The sequence below is a fragment of the Eubalaena glacialis genome, chromosome 1 (genome assembly GCF_028564815.1).
Source record: "Eubalaena glacialis isolate mEubGla1 chromosome 1, mEubGla1.1.hap2.+ XY, whole genome shotgun sequence".
Lineage (NCBI taxonomy): Eukaryota > Metazoa > Chordata > Mammalia > Artiodactyla > Balaenidae > Eubalaena > Eubalaena glacialis.
In genome coordinates, this window is record NC_083716.1 from 230,993,627 (window position 1) to 231,016,605 (window position 22,979).

Below are 22,979 nucleotides of genomic sequence, written 5' to 3' on the forward strand. Positions count from 1 at the left end.
GTTCAAAAGAGGATGAGGGGAAGCAGAGACGTCCAAGGATAACAGGGTTGAAATGCCAAGTGCAACAAGGGCCACAGGAAGGTGGCTCTCGATGGAGGCAACAGATGCCACTTTTATGGTCTGTGTACCATGTCACCTTTTATTTGCAAAGCACTTTACAAAATGCTTGCGCATATAGGATCCCATTTTAAATTCCATTAGGATTTTCTCCAGCACCTCTACAGGCCTGTACTCCCAAGGTCTCCCATGCACCACGGCCCTGTGATATGGACATTTCATGTTTTCCAATATCGGACAGGGATACTGAGGCTCTAGGAAATTAAGTGATGCCATTTGAGTAAGTGCCAGAGTCAGATCTTGACTCCTGAACTGTCCCGTGTCCACTGGCCTCCACCGGGCCACAAAGCCTCCCACTTCATCAGAATGGTCTATACAAACGCGGAAGCCCACACTGACATCGCCTGGACCGGGTGCAGACACCATGTACTGTCTTTAAGCACATAGATATTTGGTGCAGCCTTGAATTCTCTCTCCAGCTAGATGACAATAATAATAAGGCTCCATAGGCTTCTCAATGATCTAGACAAAACTAAAATGCTAGTACCTTCGGAAGTACTACAAAATTTTAAAACTTCAACCCTTACTAAAATTAAGTCATCCCAAGAGCCTCAATATCCCCATCCAAAAATTCCAGTGAGGAAAATGTCATGTCACAGGACATGATGAGTGGAAGATCCTTTCTACCAGGGAACAGCAGTGGAACTGATGTCTCATTAGCATCTGGTGAATTTCAACCAAGCTAAATGGAACGCAGAATTTTTTATTAAATTGCAAAATGAATTGTTCTTATGATAGAAATGGAAGAATAATATTATACTAATCTAAATAAGGAAGTTGCTAAAATAAATTAGAATGTATTATTTATTTCAGCAACTTGAAACAGCCCTCAGTCAAAAGTCAAACTTGGGTGCTGCTTCTGATTTTAGGCAACACAATATGATATCATTTTTTTTTTTATGATATCTTTTTTTTATCCCCCAAATCTTCCATGTGTGGAGAAATCCTTAAAATAGAAGCTCAAACTTTGGTTTAAAAATCAATGAAAACAATTCAAGCTAAAAGAAGGGTGACCAGATTCCAGTACAAGTTCGCACAGTCTGTGACCTTGGCCTGTGGAGCAGCCCTTCCTTAACCTAATCCAAGTTCTAACTAACCCCACGTATCTTCCATTCCAGACCCCTACAAAACTTCTGCAGCAGACTGTGCTTTCATCACTTCAGCAGGTGCTTTCATGACATATAACCCATTCCTTTAATATGTTAGTTTCCACTAACCGTTAATGTCTCTTGCATCAATGTTTAATTTTCTTGATTTATAGGACTTTGTTCAAATCTCTGCTACTGACACCACTTGATGGTGATTACCTGATATACTTTGCTTACCAGCACTGAAACATATACTAAATCAAACTGAGACCAGATAATAACGAAGAAAAGAATAGAGATAAAATGTAACGAAAAAGGATATAAAGAAATGGAAAAGGTTAATAGGAAAGACAAACCAAAAACACACCAGTGAATCTGGGAAAACACTTATTGAATTAGAATGCGGAGATAGAAGGAAGGGAGGAGAAGAGTGAAATGTTTTAAGTTTTTCTACAGCTATAGACCTAAACACATGTGCATGATTATTTTGAGAAAATATAAATAATATTGTATAAGCTGCTATGGGTATTTCCTCTGTTCATGTGCTTCGTATTCCCCAGCCTCCTGCCAAAACGTTGTGACCGTGTGAAAACAAGATGTGTAAATGACAGTTCTGATGTCCTGCATAATAATGACCTTTGAATTCCGAACAGCTCTGGGACTTTCCACATTTGCCAGGGCCTCTGCTGACTCCTGGAAGATGATCACACTAGCATCCTCTGCACCCCTCCCTCCACACTGGAGCCCTAAATGTCCCTGCACATAACACACAGTCACCTCTGTCTGAGGCTAAGACACAGCTCAAATCTTCTGCCCAGAACTGTGTGGAAACCAACCACAGGCGTATAGAAGACTGTCGATTGCATGAGCAGTGACGACCCCAAGGGGACTGCAGTTAACTTGTTCTGCTTCTCCATACAGAGCAGCTGTTGTATTCCAGGGAGAGCTCTCTCATCCCCTTCCAAGCCAGTTTCTCCATCCTTTATTGACTTGGAGATAGCCTGTTTAACTGCAGAATTATCATTGATCTAGAAATTCTCCTCCAGTGTGAACTTGGAAGGGACACATGCTTGTGGCTCAACTAAATGTTGATCTCAGCCTCCAAAAGCCCGTCATGGGAAAGGAAGTTGAGCACAGAATGAGTTCCCCGTAGCTGATGAGTGAAAGACACACAGGTTTGGGCCAGGTTTCTTGGGACTATTCTTGGAGTACAAGGAAGAGGCAGTCTCAGGGAAGAAAGCCATACGATGGTTCATGACAGTCTGACAGGCGTTGGGGTAATGCCTGTCCTACCCCTTCCCCATGGAGATGGTGGGTTCCTGGTCAGTTTCCACTTGAGGCAAGATTAGGGTACGGTCTTCTCTGAATCTGCTTTATCTCACATTCCCTAGAAATAAACCAAGCTTCTAAATGGTTTTCATGCCAATGATAAGCTGGGATTGAGCAGATATGCCAGCACTGACCTGGCCTAGACCAGTATTCAAGGTGGCCTAGGCAAGCAGAATCACTTGCCTCCAATCTAGAGACAAAAACAATCCGGAATCCCCAGGGGCCGCTGTTCCTGAACTCGGCCACATGATGTCTGCAATTATTTCTTCTGCTGTAACCAAGACTGTGCCTCTTATAATCTCCTGCACAAAGGGATATAACTAGAATTCGGCTTTGATGGGAAAAATCAAAAATTTTTTTAAAAGACGTAAAGCACGTAATACGATTTTTTAAAAAAACTCTATCAACAGCATTAGTTATTAGGAAAATGCAAATCAAAAACACAGTGAGCTACCACTTCACACACACTAGGATGGCAAGGATTAATTTTTAAAAAAACCCAGAGAATAGCAAGTGTTGGTGAGTACGTGGAAAACTTTAAGCCCTCATGTATCGCTGGTAAGAATGTAAAGGGGTTTGGCCACTGTGGAAAACAGTTTGGTGGTTCCTCCAAAAGTTAAGCATAGAATTACCATATGACCCAACAATTCCACTCCTTAGATAAACACCCAAAAGAACTGAAAACAGGTACTCAAACAAATCCCTGTACATGCACGTTCATAGCGGCACTAATCACAACCGCCAAAAGCCAGAAACGTTCCAAATGTCCATCAATGGTAGATGGATAAATAAATTGTGGTATATCCATACAATGTAATATTATGCAGTCATAAAAAGCAATGAAGTACTGATACATGCTACAACATAGATGAACTGGAAAACATGATGCTCAGTGAAAGAAGCCACACACAAATGGTCACATGTTGTATGATTCCATTTATATGAAATCAAGAATAGGTAAATCCGTAGAGAAAATGCAGATTGCCAGGGAGTGGGGGAAGGAATGGAGAGTGACCGCTTAATGAGAACAGCATTCCTTTCGGGGTGATAAAAATGTTCTGGAACTAGATAAAAGTCCTGGTTGCAAAAACATTGTGAATGTACTAAATGCCACTCAATTGCTCACATTAAAATGGTTAATTTTATATTATATGAATTTCACATCAATTAAATAAAACCCTGTTTTAAAAGCTCTGTCAAGCCTGCACCTGACATCACTTGACTCACTTTTCTGAAGCCCTCCACACCTCTCCTGATTCCATCTCCTCCAGGACCTTCGCCCATTAATTACACCCCACCTACCTACTCTCACATCTGTCCGTTTCTTGCCTTCAGCCTATGCCAGTTCAATGCATCCACCACTCTATAAGCAAAAACTCTTCTTTTGACCCAATCTCCCACTCAGGATACCATCCCACTCTCTCCCCTGCCATTCAATGCCAAGCTTATCAAAAAGGCAAGGCACGCCGCTTCTCCAAGCTCTTCCTTGCTCCCTGTAATCCAGCCTCCCCACCCCCCCGACCATCACCGTCCTCCCAACCGCAAGATCCAGGCGTGAATTCTGCAGCCTCTCCTCTCCAGGCGAGCAGGTCAATTTTCAGAAAGACAATCGCTCCATTTCCTTGATCCTCTTTACTATCTGTAAAGCTTGCCACAATGTTTAACAGAAAGGTTGGTTTCAGCCGCTTTAGAAGATTTCTGTTATTTTAATTAGCCAGCTTTCACTTTAGGTTTTAAACAGGATTTTAGGGACTGTTCAATTTGTTTTTGATGTGGCTCTTTGCCGGCTGCTGGCAGAGAAGGAAGAAGACAGAAGGAGGGAAGAGAAGAGCCTCTGCCTTGGGGACCCGGGGGACAGTGGACTGCTGATCCCAGGGTGGGCGTTGGGAGAAGGGACGTCAAGGAGCAGACAAAGACGGAGAACTCGTCAAATTGGCTCTGAGCAAACTGAACCAGTGTTGTCACAAAGAAGCCATCTCCACGGAGGAGGGACAAAAGTTACAAAGTGCTTTTCGAGGTCAAAGAGAAAAAACAGAATTGTCCCAAACTAAACTGGAGTGTTCAGAAAAATAAGTTAAAAGTGCAGAAAGCAAATAAGGAGGTCCAGAGAAAAAAGTTAGCGGGAAAGCTTGGACCAGACAAGGGTTCTCAAAATGTGGCTTCCAGACCTCAGGAGAAGGGGCCCGAGATCCTATCAGGGGGTTGCCAACTAAAACTTGTCACTCACCATCTGGCACTACAAGGATGAAGTCACTAAACACTGCCGCCACTGACCTTCAACACACTCCGAAAGGAGTTCGGGGTGGAGATCAGGAAGGAGGCACTCTGTGCTCTGGGAAGAACTGGCACAACAGGCCTTCATAGTTAGATATTTTCAGGAGAAGATTCTATGAGCCCAACTTTTCTCTAGAAAAGCACTAAAATCATTAACAGAGACATGTGGTCCTCGTGACTAGCATCAACCTTCTGCCAAAATACGTGCTTGATTGCACGGATCCCCCTTCACCAAAATCACATATTTACTGACCTCTCCCCTACCTCTTCGGAGCACTTCCTCAGAGCTCTCTGAGAGGCTGTCTTCCGGGCCACAGTCCTCATTTTGCCCCCAGTAAAACTTAACTCACAACTCCCACGTTGCGCATTTTTTTTTCAGTCGACAGAGTTCACAAGGTCAAAACTATCTCATAATAATAGGAAAACACGGTGTGCCTTTTTCACTCTGTTGATGCAAACACAATGGTGAGAAACCACTGATACCTTCCCACACGTCAAAGCCGTGTCTTTGCAGCAATGATCTCTGAATCTTCAGCATCTTCAGGCATTTTGCAGGGAGGGGGGGAAAAAGCCAGTCTCACTTAGAATGTCCTGGATGAGGCAATCAAAATTAAAATTGTATGAAACCTCAATGGTGAATGCACGTCTTTTTTCAAACATTCCCTGTCGTGAAATGGAAGGTCTGCACACAGCACGTCTGCCGCTCACAAACGCCCAGCAGCTGCCTCGGGAAACACACTCGTGGGATTGTTAGAGCCGTGACCTAACTCTTTCATTTTTCATGGAAAACCTTTTATCCTTGAAACAATGACTAACAGACAAAGTATTGTTATTCAGACTTGGCTCTCTGGCAGATAGTTTCTCTCCAATGAACAAAGCGAGCCTGTCACTTTAAGGAAAACAACCAATAGTTTTTGTTATCAGAGATAAAATTTGAACTTTTAAGGAAAAATTAGAATTTTGGAAAACATTTATCTTCCATTATAAGCTTGACAGATTACCCATTCTTAAAGACTTTTCTGATGAGATTGGTGGTGATATCAATCACGGATGTGATTTCTTGTCATTGTATTATGAAATGTGTCAATATTCGGAAGCTCTGTATAACTCCAATATTTTCCAAATGACCAATGTGTGATGTTATAAAAATCACTCGTGGTTAGAAGATCCAAACGGCAAGACATACCAATGGATTTTAATGTAACAGACAGCAAGAGCATTAATATGGTCCAGATCCCACATACAATTAACCTCTAAGAATCTGTCACTTGTCTAGTTTTGAAGTATTTTCAAGAAAAATATCCACAGGGCTTCCCTGGTGGCGCAGTGGTTAAGACTCCGCCTGCCAATGGAGGGGACAAAGGTTCAAGCCCTGGTCTGGGAAGATCTCACATGCTGCGGAGCAACTAAGCCCGTGCGCCACAACTACTGAGCCTGCGCTCTAGAGCCCGCGAGCCACAACTACTGAGCCCACGTGCCTAAAGCCCGTGCTCCGCAACAAAAGAAGCCACCGCACTGAGAAGCCCACGCACCACAAGGAAGAGTAGCCCCCGCTCGCCGCAACTAGAGAGAGCCTGCGTGCAGCAACGAAGACCCAATGCAGCCAAAAAAATAAATAAATAAAATAAATAAATTTATTTTTTAAAAAAGAAAAATATCCACAATTATCTGAAAAGGCTATTAAAACACTTCTCCTTTTTCCAACTAAATATCTGTGTGAGACTGAATTTTCTTCCTATACTTCAACCAAAACAACACATTGCAATAGACTGAATGTAAAAGCAAATGGAAAAATCCAGCTTTTTTCTTCTTTTAAGCCAGACGTTAAAGAGACTTGTAAAAACAAAAACAATGCCTCGCTTCTCACTAAATTTTTTTGCTTTGGAAAGCAGTTACTTTTCATTAAACAGGTGTTATTTTTGTTAACATGTGATGGGTCTATTAATTAAATGAAATAATAAATATTTTAATTCCTCAGTTTTAATTTAATGCAGTAAATGTCAACAGAAACAGCCCAATAAACAAAAGCTCTTTGGGTTCCTCAGTAATTTCTAAGAATGGAAAGGAGTCCCGAGACCAAAAAGTCAGAAAACCACTGGGTTAGTTTGGTACATAAAACTACAAACGTTGCATCCAGTGGACAAATCCTCAAGTGAGTCTGTAACTAGGTAGGTAGAAAAATGGGCCAAGATCTAAAGAAAAAGGACAAGGGAGGCCAGTGGGGAGCTATTTTGGGCCGGGAGGGCCAGGAGATTTCAAACAATACCATGTAGAAACCCCTAACTCTGCGTGCCATCAAGACACGTTAGTAACATACACCCAGAGCTCTCTGGTGCCTCTGTCTGGTTTGGGGAAAGTTATGCTGCACTAACCCCTAACACAGGACTTTCACTCCAAACCACCTAACACTCCACAAGTGGGGAGGATAAACTGCAGAGCCATGCACCAAACTCACTCACTGATTCTTGAAACGCAAGAGGATGTCGCAGAAGGAATGGGGCAAACACCAGAATCAAACCGAAGCTCTAATTTCCTCGACTTCAGGGAAACAGATGAGTCCATTTATACTTTAAAGCCATGCAAAGAACATGGTGGGGAACATTCAAAGGGTTTTTTCCTCCTCAAAATCTGAAAGCAGTACCAAATTGCCTCAAATGGTCACTGGCTAGATATTTAATTAGAGGCTGAGAAGGGTGATAATGTTTCAGAGGAGAGTCGGGCATCAGGGGAAGGTCAAGTTCAGTGATTTCCAAAGCCAGTTTTCTGACTTTCGACATCAAGAGAGCAGAGACCCTGGTGGTTTTCCTCGTCCTGTCTTGCTGGGGTGAAGCTCCATGCCTGACCCTTAGAGGTGCTCACAGAACATTGGATGAGGGATGGAAATGGGGAGAAATAAATGACTCTCCAAGATGGTAAGTGGAATGAACTCGTTTTTTGTGAGCAAGCGCGGCTGACAGTTTTCAGATCCCTAAAGAAGAGTGTGATATGCAGCCCCACCAGACGCCCGGGGCAAAGCCACTTAGCTGCGTTATTCCCAGGGGCTTCCACTCAGCTCACTGACTTATGGACTGAAAAATAGGACAAAAGGATAAGCATCTCAAGGAGAGGAAAGACAAGGAAAGCAAGCTCACCAAGCTCCAAAGAGATGGTTTTCTTCTCTCTGGAATAAAAGTCTAGTCAGAGACTTATTTCTGTATTCTAAAAGCTAGTCATTAAAATCTAAGAATAATAGTTATCTGTCTCCAATACAGAGTTATAGAATGAGTATCTCTCCTCTTTGTAAAGACTGAGAGTGTAATGAACAGATTGTAAAATCAGGGGCTGCAAAAAACAGTCCTGGAACTTTTTAATCTTCCAACTGGAACTTTAAAAGTCCTGGGGATGTAATGTACAGCATGGTGACTATAGTTAACAATACTGTGTTTTACGTCTGAAAGTTCTGAGAGAGTAGACCTTTAAAGTTCTCATCACAAGAAAAAAAATTGTAACTATGTGGTGATGGATGGTAACTAAACTTATTGTGGTGATCATTTCACAATATATACATATATCGGATCATTTTGTTGTATACCTGAAACTAATGCAATGTTATAAGTCAATTACACCTCCGTAAACCTGGAGGTGGGGGGTTGTAATCTAAAAGAACAGGTTTGGGGCCACTTGTAAAAGGCTGCCTGCCACACCTGTAGGGATTTTCTCTTTCCCTGCGTTCCTCATCTCACCCATACCGGGATTTTCTCAAACTTTGCTCTAGAATAAGAGTCCTAGAGAGCTTACTCCCTTATTGTATTTTATGCCAAAGAAAACCATGGGACCCAGGTTGCTGAATCTTCTAAGTCTCTTTGGAAGGTCTTGAGAGCAGTGACCTCTAATGTCTTGGTTGATTTCCATGGCATTTCACAAGGTTAGCAGCATCTCATCTCAGGCTCCACCCCAGACCCACTGGTCCAGATCTGCACTTTTAACAAGATTCCCACATGTGCACATTAAACTTAGAGAAGTGCTGAACCAACAGGTCATGAGGTCAAATCATCTCAACCTGATGATGCCTGATTCTTCCCTGTGGTAAACAGTAAAACTTTACGTGAAGATGCTAAACAGGCACTAAGACTCACACTGAAATGCTGAAGGTCCCGCTAGAGGCCACACTGCCCAGCAGGGGGAGTCCTGGAGCAAAAGTCCAGAAATCTCCCTTCATTCTCCTCCTGCCTCTACTATGAATTAGCTCTTGGGCTTTGGGCACATAGCTTAAATCTCCCTTAGACCTCGGATTCCTGGTGTTTAAAACAAAATAGGTGAAGAGGCCTCTAAAATCACCCTCCACTCTAAATGTTACGACCTTAGAAACGTCACCAGTGATATAATCCTCACCCTAACATATTTGGAATGCCACCAGCCAATAATGCCTCTACAACTGTCTGTTAGCATGGGGAGATACATTTCAACCTTCTGGGAAATGCTGATGCCAAACAGAAACTTGACAAAACATCTATCTTTTGGGACATAATTTCACAATTCTTTTTAATAATTTATAATAAATGACTCAAAATGTTGTCATATTTTTGTGGCAGGCAAAGATATGATCATCCTTCTGTCTATAACATAAAAGGCAGCAATGGCTCTTTAATTACATGAGCACCAAGAATTATAATTTAGACACAAGTCCATGAAATTCTAGACGAGCTGATCCTTGACCATTGAAACAGCAACAACTGGGCTGAACTTACTTTTTTTTTTTCTTTTTTCTGTTTGCCTATTTCCAAGTTTTAGATAATTTTTCTTTTATTTTTTTTAACATCTTTATTGGAGTATAACTGCTTTACAATGATGTGTTAGTTTCTGCTTTATAACAAAGTGAATCAGCTACACATATACATATATCCCCATATCCCCTCCCTCTTGTGTCTCCCTCCCCCCCTCCCTATCCCACCCCTCTAGGTGGTCACAAAGCACCGAGCTGACCTCCCTGTGCTATGCGGCTGCTTCCCACTAGCTATCTATTTTACATCTGGTAGTGTATATATGTCCACGCCACTCTCTCACTTCGTCCCAGCTTACCCTTCCCCCTCCTGTCCTCAAGTCCATTCTCTACGTCTGTGTCTTTATTCCTGTCCTGCCTCTAGTGAACTTACTTTTATGATCTCTGTATTTAGTCTGTTTCTAATATTTATTACTCTATTTTTGTTATCCATAAAAGTACTTTCTCTCTCAAAGGCCCACAAAGTGGTTTCTGCAAGTACAATCTGTGGGAGAAATCACCCATCTTTTATTAGCAAATAAATGTATCTCAGACACCTTCATTTTGGCATTAAGCATCTATACTCTGGCTCAGAAGCTTTTAATGAGCGTTGTCAATAAGCTATTTGTTCAGTCAAGAGAAGGGTCCCCCTTCCCTTAGAAGAATAAATTAGTCTTTTTTTCTGTCATGTCACTAACCACTGGCTCATCAAGTATTTTCCCATCCACTAGTGTGCTACTCTGACCCTCTCTTGCTGTGTTTTGTTTCCTACTTAAAGGAGAAATTCCTCTCCAGTGTTGGCAGAACCATGGGGGACCTAACCCCACTATATACCGAACAGAACTTTCAAAAGCAACTCCACACTCTGATTGTCAGCTGCTATTTTAATGCTCAAAAGGATACAGTGAATGCCTTTCCTTTGATGCTTTGATGGGCTTTCTCATCTATGCTGTCACCCTATTTCTTTCTCACAACCCTACCAGGTCTCAGGCCCTGTTCAAGGTCTCATGAGGGCCTTTTTATTCACACTGATGATGGTGGAAGAATTAGCTCTCAGAGAAGTGATGGACGAAAGAATATGACATCTATTTCTGCCCCCCGGCACGTTGCTACTTCCTAACCTAAAGAGGAGTTCGCCAATGGTTTCAAACCAAGAAAAGAATGGCATCAAAGATTCCATTTGTTCAAATTATTCTGACCTATTTCTTTTTTAAATGATAGGGAAAGGATTGGCAATACTGCTTAAAATGCGCCTAAGGGGTTCCAGCAACATTCTGGATCACACAGTCTGTGAGAAGGCCTTAGATCAGAAAATATATTCTGATTCATGAGTTTATAAAACAAATACACCACGTCCTTTTCATGTTCCCATATTTACCAAACATATAACCCAAACTACATATCTAACTGAAAACCTAGAGGACTGGTTTCCCATCACATCTTTGTTCTTTTATTTATTCTGTTCATTTAGTTCATAGGCAGTTTTTGAGCATCTCCCATGCAGAAAGCACCTTGCTAGTTGTTAGAATGGATACCAAGGGGACCAGATGTGATTCCTAATGTCAAGGAACTCACCATCTGAGCCACCCCTGGGAAACTCCCAATGATCCCACGTCTGAGCTGGATGTTTCCCTGGGCTCCCAGGCTACACCTACCAGACTCTCCCAAAGCACACATTCCCAGTGCTCTAATCCATGATTCAATGTCCAGCTCCCAGCTTCCGAACCTCCCAGCTCCTTCCCAAAGGGCATGGCTTATATGAGCAAATGTGCATCCCCCAGAGCCTAGGGCAGTACCAGGCACATGACAAGCAGTGACTCTGCCCGGGAAGTGGCGTGTGAACTAAAGTGAACACAAATAATAATGCATGTATGAAATAGAAGCATAAACCAAATGCATGTGTCTCATAAGAAAAATAAAATGTATGGGGCTTGAGAGGAGGGAGTTTGCACTGGGGGATGAGGGACAGCTTCCAGAAGCAAAAAGATTTTGAGCTGAGCCTGAAATATATTTGGGCAGGTGGGAGGGCAGGGGGCAGAGTGCAGCTGAGCATTCCAGATGGAGGAAACAGCACGAGCAAAACCAGGGAGATGCGAGAGAGGAATCCGGGCGGGGAGGGCGGGACGTGCAGGGGTTGAGAGAGGGGCTGAGGCTGGAAGCTGGAAGGGGTGACCAGGCGCCCAACTCACGGCTGGCTCGTCACTCTGCTCTGTGAGTCAGAGCTGAAATAAACAAACCTCAGAAACGGGAATTTACTGGGAGCCCTACCAAAGAGGCAAAAGCTTTTGAAAAAGGGAAAAAGATGGAGAGGCATGCTGATAGGAGACAGACAGGCTCCTGGAAGGATAGTGTCCCCTACCTAGACCACATGGGGTGTAGAGCAAGGACAGCAGGTGTTATCAAGCAATAGATAAAGCAACCAGTTCAGGCCAATGACTTATTTCTAAACCCAACCTAACCGGAAACACTCATCTGTAAGAAGACTAGGACTTCCTAGGGCTTGAGCCTTTGCCTTCCAAGAGTAGGGAGGGGGGGGTCACAGAAGGTGAGGAATCTTCGGAAGCCAACATTCCAGTGCTCTGCTCATGCATGGGCCCACACCTCAAGACAGAACTAAGCCACCGGCTCTAGAAGGGATTAAGAATGACTCCTTGCCGTGATGCCAGCTCAATTCTTTCTCAAAACAAAGTCTGAGTAGTCAGCTCTAGTTTCCCATCTAAACAGCCTAAGGATGATGGATTCAGAAGGCAAGCACTAGAGAGATTTCTAAGGAATCTTCTAAGAATGGAGGCCTGACCCCATTTACCTATCAATATAGACCAGGGCCAATGAATAGGAAAGCTTTGTGATATGGACTGAACCATTACATCACTTAACAGCATTTATCTTTTTTATTGACTTTGTGTGACCTTGAAATTATTAACAGTGAAATCTTGGGAAAAATATATGGTGCATATTTGCTTTAGGGAATCAGCAAGAATAGGAAGACGGTAAGCATGGCTCTTTAGACCTCTATTTCCAGAATTATGATCCACAGTCGATTTTTGCATCAGAATTGCCTGGCTGCCCAAAAAAAGGCATCATGATCTGAGTGGTGGGCCTGGAATATGACTTTTGTCAAGGGCCTCAGGTAAATCTTAGGCAAAGTAAAATTTAAAACCAATCCTTTAACTTTGTTGGGCAAAAGATGCAATTGGGTAGAAAGGGAGCAATAATGAATCAGAGAAAAAAAGTAGAGAGAATCTTGTGATGGTTAATTTTATGTGTCAACTTGGCTGGGCCATGGTGTCTAAATAATTGATCAAACGTTCTTCTGGATGTTTCTGTGAGGGTATGTTTGGATGAGATTTACATTTAAACCGATGGATTTAGAGTAAAGCAGATTGCCCTCCATAATGAGGGTGGGCCTCATCCAATCAGTTGAGGTCTGAATGGAACAAAAGGCTGACCTCCCCCAGCAAGAGGAATTCTGCCTTCAGACTTCACCTGCAACGTCAGCCCTTCCTGGTTCACCAGCAGACTGTCTCTGTACTAGAACTGCAACTCTTTCCTGAGTCTCCAGCCCAGCAGCCTCCCATATCAGATTTTGGATTCCCCACGACTCCATAATGGTGGAGCCACAATGAACCAATTCCTCAAAATAAATCTCCTTAATTGATTGACTTATATATATATATGTGTGTGTGTGTGTGTATGCATGTACATACATCTAATAAATATTAAAATTACATACATAAATTTTAAATCTATATATATATACATAGATATCATATATATACATACAGAGAGAGAGAGAGAGAGAGAGATATCCTATTGGTTCTATTTCTCTGGAGAACCCTGATTAATACACATCTCTTGCTCTTGAGAGACAGGGTCATGGAACCCAACTGGATCTAAAGAAGGCTGAAGGCCCACACCAGCAAAGAGCCCTGACAGTCACCTATAAGGTAATTAAGGAATCATCAAATAGGCAGCAGCCAACCTTGGTGACAAAGTTCAAGAAGAAGTAGTGGTCAACAGTCAAATTTTTTTCATAAAGAGAAGATTAGAATCAACCCTTGTAACAAAAGCAGTTTTCAAATACTACAGTGTTATAGTAAACATTTAAAAAGACCTTCCCAGGTTGGTGGGATATCTAAGAACAGCAAGCAAAAGCTTTATCACAAACCACCCATCAATCAAAATTGTGAAATATCCTCCAGCCAAAGCACATCTAACAAAAGAGAAATGAGTCCCATTACAAAATGAGAGTAGTGTGGAAGTAACAGAATTGCTTTTATCTTGATGAATGATCTAACAAAAAGATATAAAAATGACGAGAAACAATAAAATTAAACCACCAAATACAGTTCTTTTCGTTTTGTACGACAGAGTAGATTCTTGCATTAGGTGGAAGGCTGGACTACATAACTCCTAATTTTGAGAAACAATAAAAAGAAAGAAACTTGAGAACAACAGTCTTTTATTGCTAGCAACAGCATAAGCTGCTACAACAGCCAAAACAACAATCACAGAAAACCACGGGACTCGAGTGGACACAGAAAAGATGCCTCGCCTTTCCATTCCCACTGTTGCCGTGGCTCTTCAACCCCCCACCGTCTTTTGGGGAACAGTAAGACTGGCCTCCAGATGTTTCTCATCAAGATAACAATGTGGCAGGTCTGTAAATGGACATGGTAATTCCAGCCTGATCATTTGCTTAGAGTCACCAGGGGTAATTATCATGTCTCAGATAGGATGACTGGCCATAGTTTCCTTAAATTCACTGAAGGTAAATGCAGGCTTTGACAGAATCAACAACAGCAGAGTTCTACACTTTAGAAGCACCTGGTGTGGAACAGGGAGGTAGGGGCAGGGGGCAGAGGGGTTATCTCAGGAAGGGGCACTCGGGAGCTGGTACCCATAACGGAGCTGTGCTGACATTAGCGTGGATTCCAAGGCTTTTTCTCACAAAAAACAAAGCACTCTGGCAATGTTTGCCAAGTTACGTGCCAGGTGCTTAATACTGCTGCTGCCTTTGCAATGAGTCCACTCTAAGCCACCAGGCAGAGCCTCTTAGCTAGAGCTTTCACGCAGATGAGACCCCCGGGCAGGCTGCAGGCCACCAGCACGCATGTGTTAAGATAACAGGGTGACTGCTTTTTGGATGAAGTTTCCCCAGAAGGGTCATCCATTAGAAGAGAAAGCACACAAGGAGTCTCAACCACTGTGTCAGCCCAAGATTCTAAAGACAGCCCTCGGTTCTTCGTTGAAGACATTTCTCTTTCACCAATATGATCTTTTCAAGGGCTAATCGGGCCGCAGAATTGTTCACTGGGAATAGTAAGAATGAATTTGGGCAAGACCCGTGTGCCTCCGCTTTGCAGCCTCACTTGGAGGGTCTGATCTCTTCCACCTCGAGCAGTTGGCATTCCTCAGCCTCTCACGTTCACCTCTTCTAGAACCTCCTTATCAGATAAGCTCCCCACTGCTTCCACATTTTTGTACCCCTCCCTAGCCTTGATGGTCATAGAAGAACACTCAATATCCTTTACTTTGTTTATTTTTGCATAGAATGAGTTGATAAATAAAGCTTCCCCTCAGGACAGAAAAGAGGCAAGTCCAAGTTGGCCGAGACAGAAGAAAACGGGATCTACAGGGTAGGCTCGGCTTGTGAAGGAAATCTCACGCTTCACCTCCTGGCTTCACACCACTCACTCTCCCTTCCCCCAGGGATTTGGTCGTGGCTTTGGTTTACCCTCGTGCCCCTTTTCAAAGATTTACCAGAAATTATTATCCCTGCTACTTTCTTGGGCTCCTAGCCACATTCTGCCCCCTACAGGGGATATCTTACGAGAAAATGGTATATTTAAGCCCCTGCAATATTACACCTAAGACACAGGTTTCCCAAGACAACATGAGCAGTACTTGAAAGTGTCTTCAACAGCCCTTTTGTCCATTAGTACCAGACTTCTCACTTGTCTAAGTTCACACCACTGTTACTGCACGTGCTGACATTACCACAAGGAGGTGTCACCAAAGAAAATTTACCTGTTGTTACCCTTCAAATTGGTCTAAAATAAACCATGCTCTTTGGGGATTTGGGGAACCCACTTTCACGTAGCACAAACCTCAATATAAATATGTGTAGAACTGGGGAGAGGGGAATGGAGAAAAAGAGGCAGGCAGGAGTTGGACGTAGCAAGTGGTGAGAGGGATGGACGTCCCGTAATGGAACAGGGCCCCTGGTAAGGTGCAGAGTCTCCCTCTCTCACCCTGATCAGGGGGAGCCTGGACTCCACCTGCCAAAATTGTTCTAAGGGAACCCTATACTGATGGAGACTGGCTTCCGGGATGGCTGGTCCTTTCTTGGTCTGACTCCTGGTCCCCGTCACTTGGGACATGTCCTCAGCCCCTGCCCCCTGCCCACGTGACCTCAGCTGCTAAAAAAGAAGATAGGACGGGCTCAGGTCTTCCAGAGTTGATGGCGCTGGTCCACGAAGGCCAAACAGAGTGAGTCAGCCTTCTAGCCCCTAATTCCTCCCCGCTCCTCCTCTTACTTTTCCCTTACTTCTGTAACTCTGTTGTCGGCCCTGGAGATGTGCGAAGTCTAAGGAGGGAATTAGGTCACAACTGGGAAGTAGATGACTCTGTCTTAGCTTTTCTTTCTTCCACTTCTCGATTCCGCTACCAGATATGATAATACTTCTCACAAAATCCTTACTTGATACCAAAATGAGGAGGTCCAGCACTGCACAAATTTTTTAGTACTTTGTTTAAAAATTATATGGAAATTTATATATCTATATGTTGCATGCAAATGATTACAACCAGAAATTCGGGGAGACTTTCAGCAAATGCACTTGCTCTCTCCTCCTTCCTCCTTTATATATATATACACACACACACACATACACACACACACATATATATACATACACACACGTATGTGTATGTGTATGTGTATGTGTGTGTGTATATGTGTGTGTAGGTGTGTGTATATATATGTGTACGTGTGTGTGTGTATATACGTGTGTGTGTGCGTATATACGTGTGTGTATATATATGTGTGTGTGTGTTTATATGTAAATATAGCCTTATGTAAATATATATTTTTAAAGCTCCCAGGTGTCTCCTCACCTCTGATGGCTTCGTGGTACATCTTCCTCTTGCCGAGCACTCCAAGTCGTTTGCGTGGCTCTCTCCTGGTGCACAGGTGCTGGCCTTCACCACCAGAGTCAAGCGCAAAGCCACGATAGATTTAGTAACAGAATCATTCACAAAACCTAAAAGAAAATGGGACAATAGTAAATGTAAAGCCAACCAACATTCTTCTGACAAGACTATGACTATAGTTTACACAACATTCAAGTATGGCAAACAAAACAAAATGCAGTAAGTTAAGCCAAGGAATAAAAGCACGTGGCTAGCGGCCATTCGGACCTCCGGCCTTTAAGGTAGGCCACTCTTCCCAAGCATCATGAGGAATGCCGGTCGCCAAGGAAAAGGAGCGCCAGGCACTCCGCCATCACCTTAGTTGCTTTGCTTTGTTCCTACTCCTACCCTCTGTGGGCCACTCTGTCTCTGAATTCCATCCCTGCATTAGCACCTTAGAATTCTCTCTGCATCTGAACCCGTCTTTTCCCTGCTTGCGTCTCCCTACTCTCTGTCTTCCTGGCTGCTCTGAATAGTCGCAAGCACTAAATCTCCCCTACCCACCCTGCTATGGGTCTGCCCAAGCAGCTCAGTGCCCTCAACAGTGGGCATGCAACATGGGTCACATTCTATGCTGGGTTTTTTCATAAATATCTACTTGATCACCAATCTGACTGTGCTGTATCAATTTCAGTTATGTGGTTTTAACCATCTAATAAAACAGGACCAATCATAGTTGAATACTGATCACAAAAGCATTAATGTGTCATATTTATCACTGAATGATCTTTATGTCAAGTGCAGCTATTTGTACATAGTTGGTAGCAATAAATATGGAATAAATAATAGTCTCCAACTGGCATGAGGAAATAATACTGTAAGTATTGTGCATCAATGATATAATTATTTCATTAAGGGAGTGTACCTTTTTCTAATAAGAATATGCATTTATTTAGGAATGATTTTTAACTTCAAAATGAACAACTTATAATTAACACCTGCATCACCCAGGAGCAAGACTCCTGCATTACCCAGAAAAGGTGCTTAAGACAAGGGGGTGGAAATGATTCTAGACAGCCATGCCTCTCTAAGCCCCAATTTTCTTTTTTTCTGGGACTCCTTTCACATCAAAAAAGAATGCTTTTTATGATGACAGCTGGACACAAGCAGAAAGCGAGGCTGTCTGGGCAATGGGGCAACACGATCACCCTGCTCCTTGGACCCGGAGGAGAATCCAGGGACAACAAATCTGCAAAGGGCAAAGCACTACATTAGTGCAAGGGATGTTTTTAACAGGCAGAAGATGGGTTCAAAACAGCAGCAGAGGATTTAATCCCGTTCACAAGCATCAAGGTTATGTTGGGAAATTTGTGCAGGTCAGAGTGCAGTGGAGACACACCTCAACTTCAAGTTTGGAATTAGGAACCAAATATCTCTTAGTGTCTCGGTAAAGACAGGCACTGCTGGTCTGACACGGAATAGTATTTTACATCCACAGAGAACTAGTTGCTTTCTTCCTAAGATTTCCTATTGAAAACTTTATGGTAAATTGGCTTTGGGACAGAATGAAAAGGATGGTTTAGGCAAACACACCTCCTCTGTAGAGCTTTCTACTTCTTGGTCATGGTCCCACATCACACAGACACCTCAAACCTCCTCCCAGCGCCTGCAAACGCCCTGCTCATTCCAACTCTGTAAACGTTCCCATGGTGCCTCTTTGCCTGGAATACACCTCCTTCTCCAGTGATCATAGCTCAGTTCTCATCCTATTCACAAGCCTTTCCCCAATACCCCAGCCCCCTCCCAGCTCGACCATGTCCAACTGCACTCAAGTACATACTGTTATGTACAGGTCCCTGATTATTTTATGTCTTGGATGGTTACTTGTCAAAACACCTTTACTGTAACTTCCTTGAGGGCAAGGGACAAGTCTCAGAGAAGTGGCAAGTAGGAAGTCAGGATACAAGTACACATAGGACCAGAGCAGTAAAGACAAGTCCCAAAGAGGAGTTTCCAGAATGTGCTGTCATCCAACAAGTCCACTTGGAAGAACAGCCATCATTAGAATACATAAATTCCATTTTACTAAAAAAATTGCTTATCAACTTTGATAGAGAAATAGAGCCTGGTACAATGTAGGAGTGCTACCAGAATTCTTATTTTAAAAGACATTTTTACACATAAAATAGTGGAGGTAAAATCAGGTAGTAATTATAAAGGTATTTTTCATCTCTTTGCTCTGTTCTCTAGCTTCACATTAAATTATTTGAAAAATCTATACCATTTGTCTCCTTACTAAGCATTTAGATCACAGAATGCGCTATAATTCTCTAGAAGAGGCCTCTCTCCAAAGGTTATTTTAAAAATTCTTTTCAACTGTTAAATTTACTGAGCCAGTAGAAATTCAATTGAGGTGGCCCTGAACCAAGATGGCAGAGTAGAAGGACGTGCTCTCACTCCCTCCTGTTAGAACACCAGAATCACAACTCGCTGCTGGACAATCATCGACAGGAAGACACTGGAACTCACCAAAAAAGATACCCCACATCCAAAGACAAAGGAGAAGCCACGATGAGATGGTAGGAGGGGCGCAATCACAGTAAAATCAAATCCCACAACTGCTGGGTGGGTGACTCACAGACTGGAGAACACTTATACCACAGAAGTCCACCCACTGGAGCGAAGGTTCTGAGCCCCACGTCAGGTTCCCAACCTGGGGGTCCGGCAACGGGAGGAGGAATTCCTAGAGAATCAGACTTTGAAGACTAGTGGGATTTGATTGCAGGACTTCGACAGGACTGGGGGAAACAGAGACTCAACTCTTGGAGGGTACACACAAAGTAGTCTGCGCAGTGGGACCCAGGGGAAGGAGCAGTGACCCCAGGGGAGACTGAACCAGACCTACCTGCTAGTGTTGGAGGGTCTCCTGCAGAGGCGGGGGATGGCTGTGGCTCACCATGGGGACAAGGACACTGGCAGCAGAAGTTCTGGGAAGTACTCCTTGGTGTGAGCCCTCCCAGAGGATGTCATTAGCTCCACCAAAGAGCCCAGGTAGGCTCCGGTGTGGGGTTGCCTCAGGCCAAACAACCAACAGGGAGGGAACCCTGCCCCACCCATCAGCAGTCAAGCGGATTAAAGTTTTACTGAGCTCTGCCCACCACAGCAACAGTCAGCTCTACCCACCACCAGTCCCTCCCATCAGGAAGCTGCACAAGCCTCTTAGATAGCCCCATCCACCAGAGGGCAGACAGCAGAAGCAAGAAGAACTACAATCCTGCAGCCTGTGGAACAAAAACCACATTACAAAAAGATAGACAAGATGAAAAGGCAGAGGACTATGTACCAGATGAAGGAACAAGATAAAACCCCAGAAAAACAACTAAATGAAGTGGAGATAGGAAACCTTCCAGAAAAAGAATTCAGAGTAATGATAGTGAAGATGATCCAGGACATAGGAAAAAGAATGGAGGCAAAGATCGAGAAGATGCAAGAAATGTTTAACAGAAGATGCAAGAAATGTTTAACAAAGACCTAGAAAAATTAAAGAACAAACAAACAGAGATGAACAATACAATAACTGAAATGACAAATACACTAGAAGGAATCAATAGCAGAATAACTGAGGCAGACGAACGGATAAGTGACCTGGAAGACAGAATGCTGGAATTCACTGCTATGGAACAGAATAAAGAAAAGAGAATGAAAAGAAATGAAGACAGCCTAAGAGACCTCTAGGACAACATTAAACGCAACAACATTTGCATTATAGGGGTCCAAGAAGGAGAAGAGAGAGAGAAAGGACCAGAGAAAATATTTGAAGATTACAGTCGAAAACTTCCCTAACATGGGAAAGGAAATAGCCACCCAAGTCCAGGAAGCTCAGTGAGTCCCATACAGGAGAAACCCAAGGAGAAACACACCGAGACACATAGTAATCAAATTGGCAAAAATTAAAGACAAAGAAAAATTATTGAAAGCAGCAAGGGAAAAACGAAAAATAACATACAAGGGTACTCCCATAAGGTTAACAGCTGATTTCTCAGCAGAAACTCTACAAGCCAGAAGAGAGTGGCATGATATATTTAAAGTGATGAAAGGGAAGAACCTACAACCAAGATTGCTCTATCCGGCAAGGATCTCATTCAGATTTGACAGAGAAATCAAAAGCTTTACAGACAAGCAAAAGCTAAGAGAATTCAGCACCACCAAACCAGCTCTACAACAAATGCTAAAGGAACTTCTCTAAGTGGGAAACAGAAGAGAAGAAAAGGACCTACAAAAACAAACCCATAACAATTAAGAAAATGGTCATAGGAACATACATATCGATAATTACCTTAAATGTGAATGGATTAAATGCTCCAACCAAAAGACACAGGCTTGCTGGATGGATACAAAAACAAGACCCATCTATATGCTGTCTACAAGAGACCCACTTCAGACCTAGGGACACATACAGACTGAAAGTGAGGGGATGGAAAAAGATATTCCATGCAAATGGAAGTCAAAAGAAAGCTGGAGTAGCAATACTCATATCAGATAAAATAGACTTTAAAACACAGAATGTTACAAGAGACAAGGAAGGACAACACTACATAATGATCAAGGGATCAATCCAAGAAGAAGATATAATAACTATAAATATATATGCACCCAACATAGGAGCACCTCAATACATAAGGCAACTGCTAACAGCTATAAAAGAGGAAATCGACAGTAACACAATAAGAGTGGGGGACTTTAACACCTCACTTACACCAATGGACAGATCCTCCAAAATGAAAACAAATAAGGAAACAGAAGCTTTAAGTGACACAATAGACTAGATAGATTTAATTGATATTTATAGAACATTCCATCCAAAAATAGCAGATTACACTTTCTTCTCAAGTGCACATGGAGCATTCTCCAGGATAGATCACATCTTGGGTCACAAATCAAGCCTCAGTAAATTTAAGAAAATTGAAATCATATCAAGCATCTTTTCTGACCACAACACTATGAGATTAGAAATCAATTACAGGGAAAAAAAAGGAAAAAACACAAACACATGGAGGCTAAACAATACGTTACTAAATAACCAAGGAATCACTGAAGAGATCACTGAAGAAATCAAAGAGGAAATCAAAAAATACCTAGAGACAAATGACAATGAAAACACAACAATCCAAAACCCATGGGATGCAGCAAAAGCAGTTCTAAGAGGGAAGTTTATAGCAATACAAGCCTACATCAAGAAACAAGAAAAATCTCAAATAAACAATCTAACCTTACACCCAAAGGAACTAGAGAAAGAAGAACAAACAAAACCTAAAGTTAGCAGACGGAAAGAAATCATAAAGATCAGAGCAAAAATAAATGAAACAGAAACAAAGAAAACAATAGCAAAGATCAATAAAACTAAAAGCTGGTTCTTTGAGAAGATAAACAAAATTGATAAACCATTAGCCAGACTCATCAAGAGAAAGAGGGAGAGGACTCAAATTAATAAAATTAGAAATGAAAAAGGAGAAGTTACAACAGACACCGCAGAAATACAAAGCATCCTAAGAGACTACTACAAGCAGCTTTATGCCAATAAAATGGACAACCTGGAAGAAATGGACAAATTCTTAAAAAGGTATAACCTTCCAAGACTGAACCAGGAAGAAATAGAAAATATGAACAGACCAATCACAAGTAATGAAATTGAAACTGTGATTAAAAATCTTCCAACAAACAAAAGTCCAGGACCAGATGGCTTCACAGGTGAATTCTATCAAACATTTAGAGAAGAGCTAACACCCATCCTTCTCAAACTCTTCCAAAAAATTGTGGAGGAAGGAACACTCCCAAACCCATTCTATGAGGCCACTATCACCCTGATACCCAAACCAGACAAAGATACTACAAAAAAAGAAAATTACAGACCAATATCACTCATGAATATAGATGCAAAAATCCTCAACAAAATAGTAGCAAACAGAATCCAACAACACATTAAAAGGATCATACACCATAATCAAGTGGGATTTATCCCAGGGATGCAAGGATTCTTCAATATACGCATATCAGTCAATGTGATACACCATATTAACAAATTGAAGAATAAAAAATATATGATCATCTCAATAGATGCAGAAAAAGCTTTTGACAAAATTCAACACCCATTTATGATAAAAACTCTCCAGAAAGTGGGCATAGAGGGAACCTACCTCAACATAATAAAGGCCATATACGACAAACCCACAGCAAACATCATTCTCAATGGTGGAAAACTGAAAGCATTTCCTCTAAGATCAGGAACAAGACAAGTATGT

At 42.3% G+C, this 22,979-nt stretch overlaps 1 protein-coding gene across 1 annotated transcript in view; it reads right to left on the reverse strand.

Moving 5' to 3' along the window:
- Window positions 1-22,979, reverse strand: part of DNER (delta/notch like EGF repeat containing) — a 323,611-nt gene that overhangs the window by 142,713 nt on the left and 157,919 nt on the right. Inside the window, exon 5 of the mRNA XM_061205679.1 lies at window positions 16,666-16,811. Coding sequence (XP_061061662.1) covers window positions 16,666-16,811 — 146 coding nt within the window. The remainder of the gene's footprint in view (window positions 1-16,665; window positions 16,812-22,979) is intronic.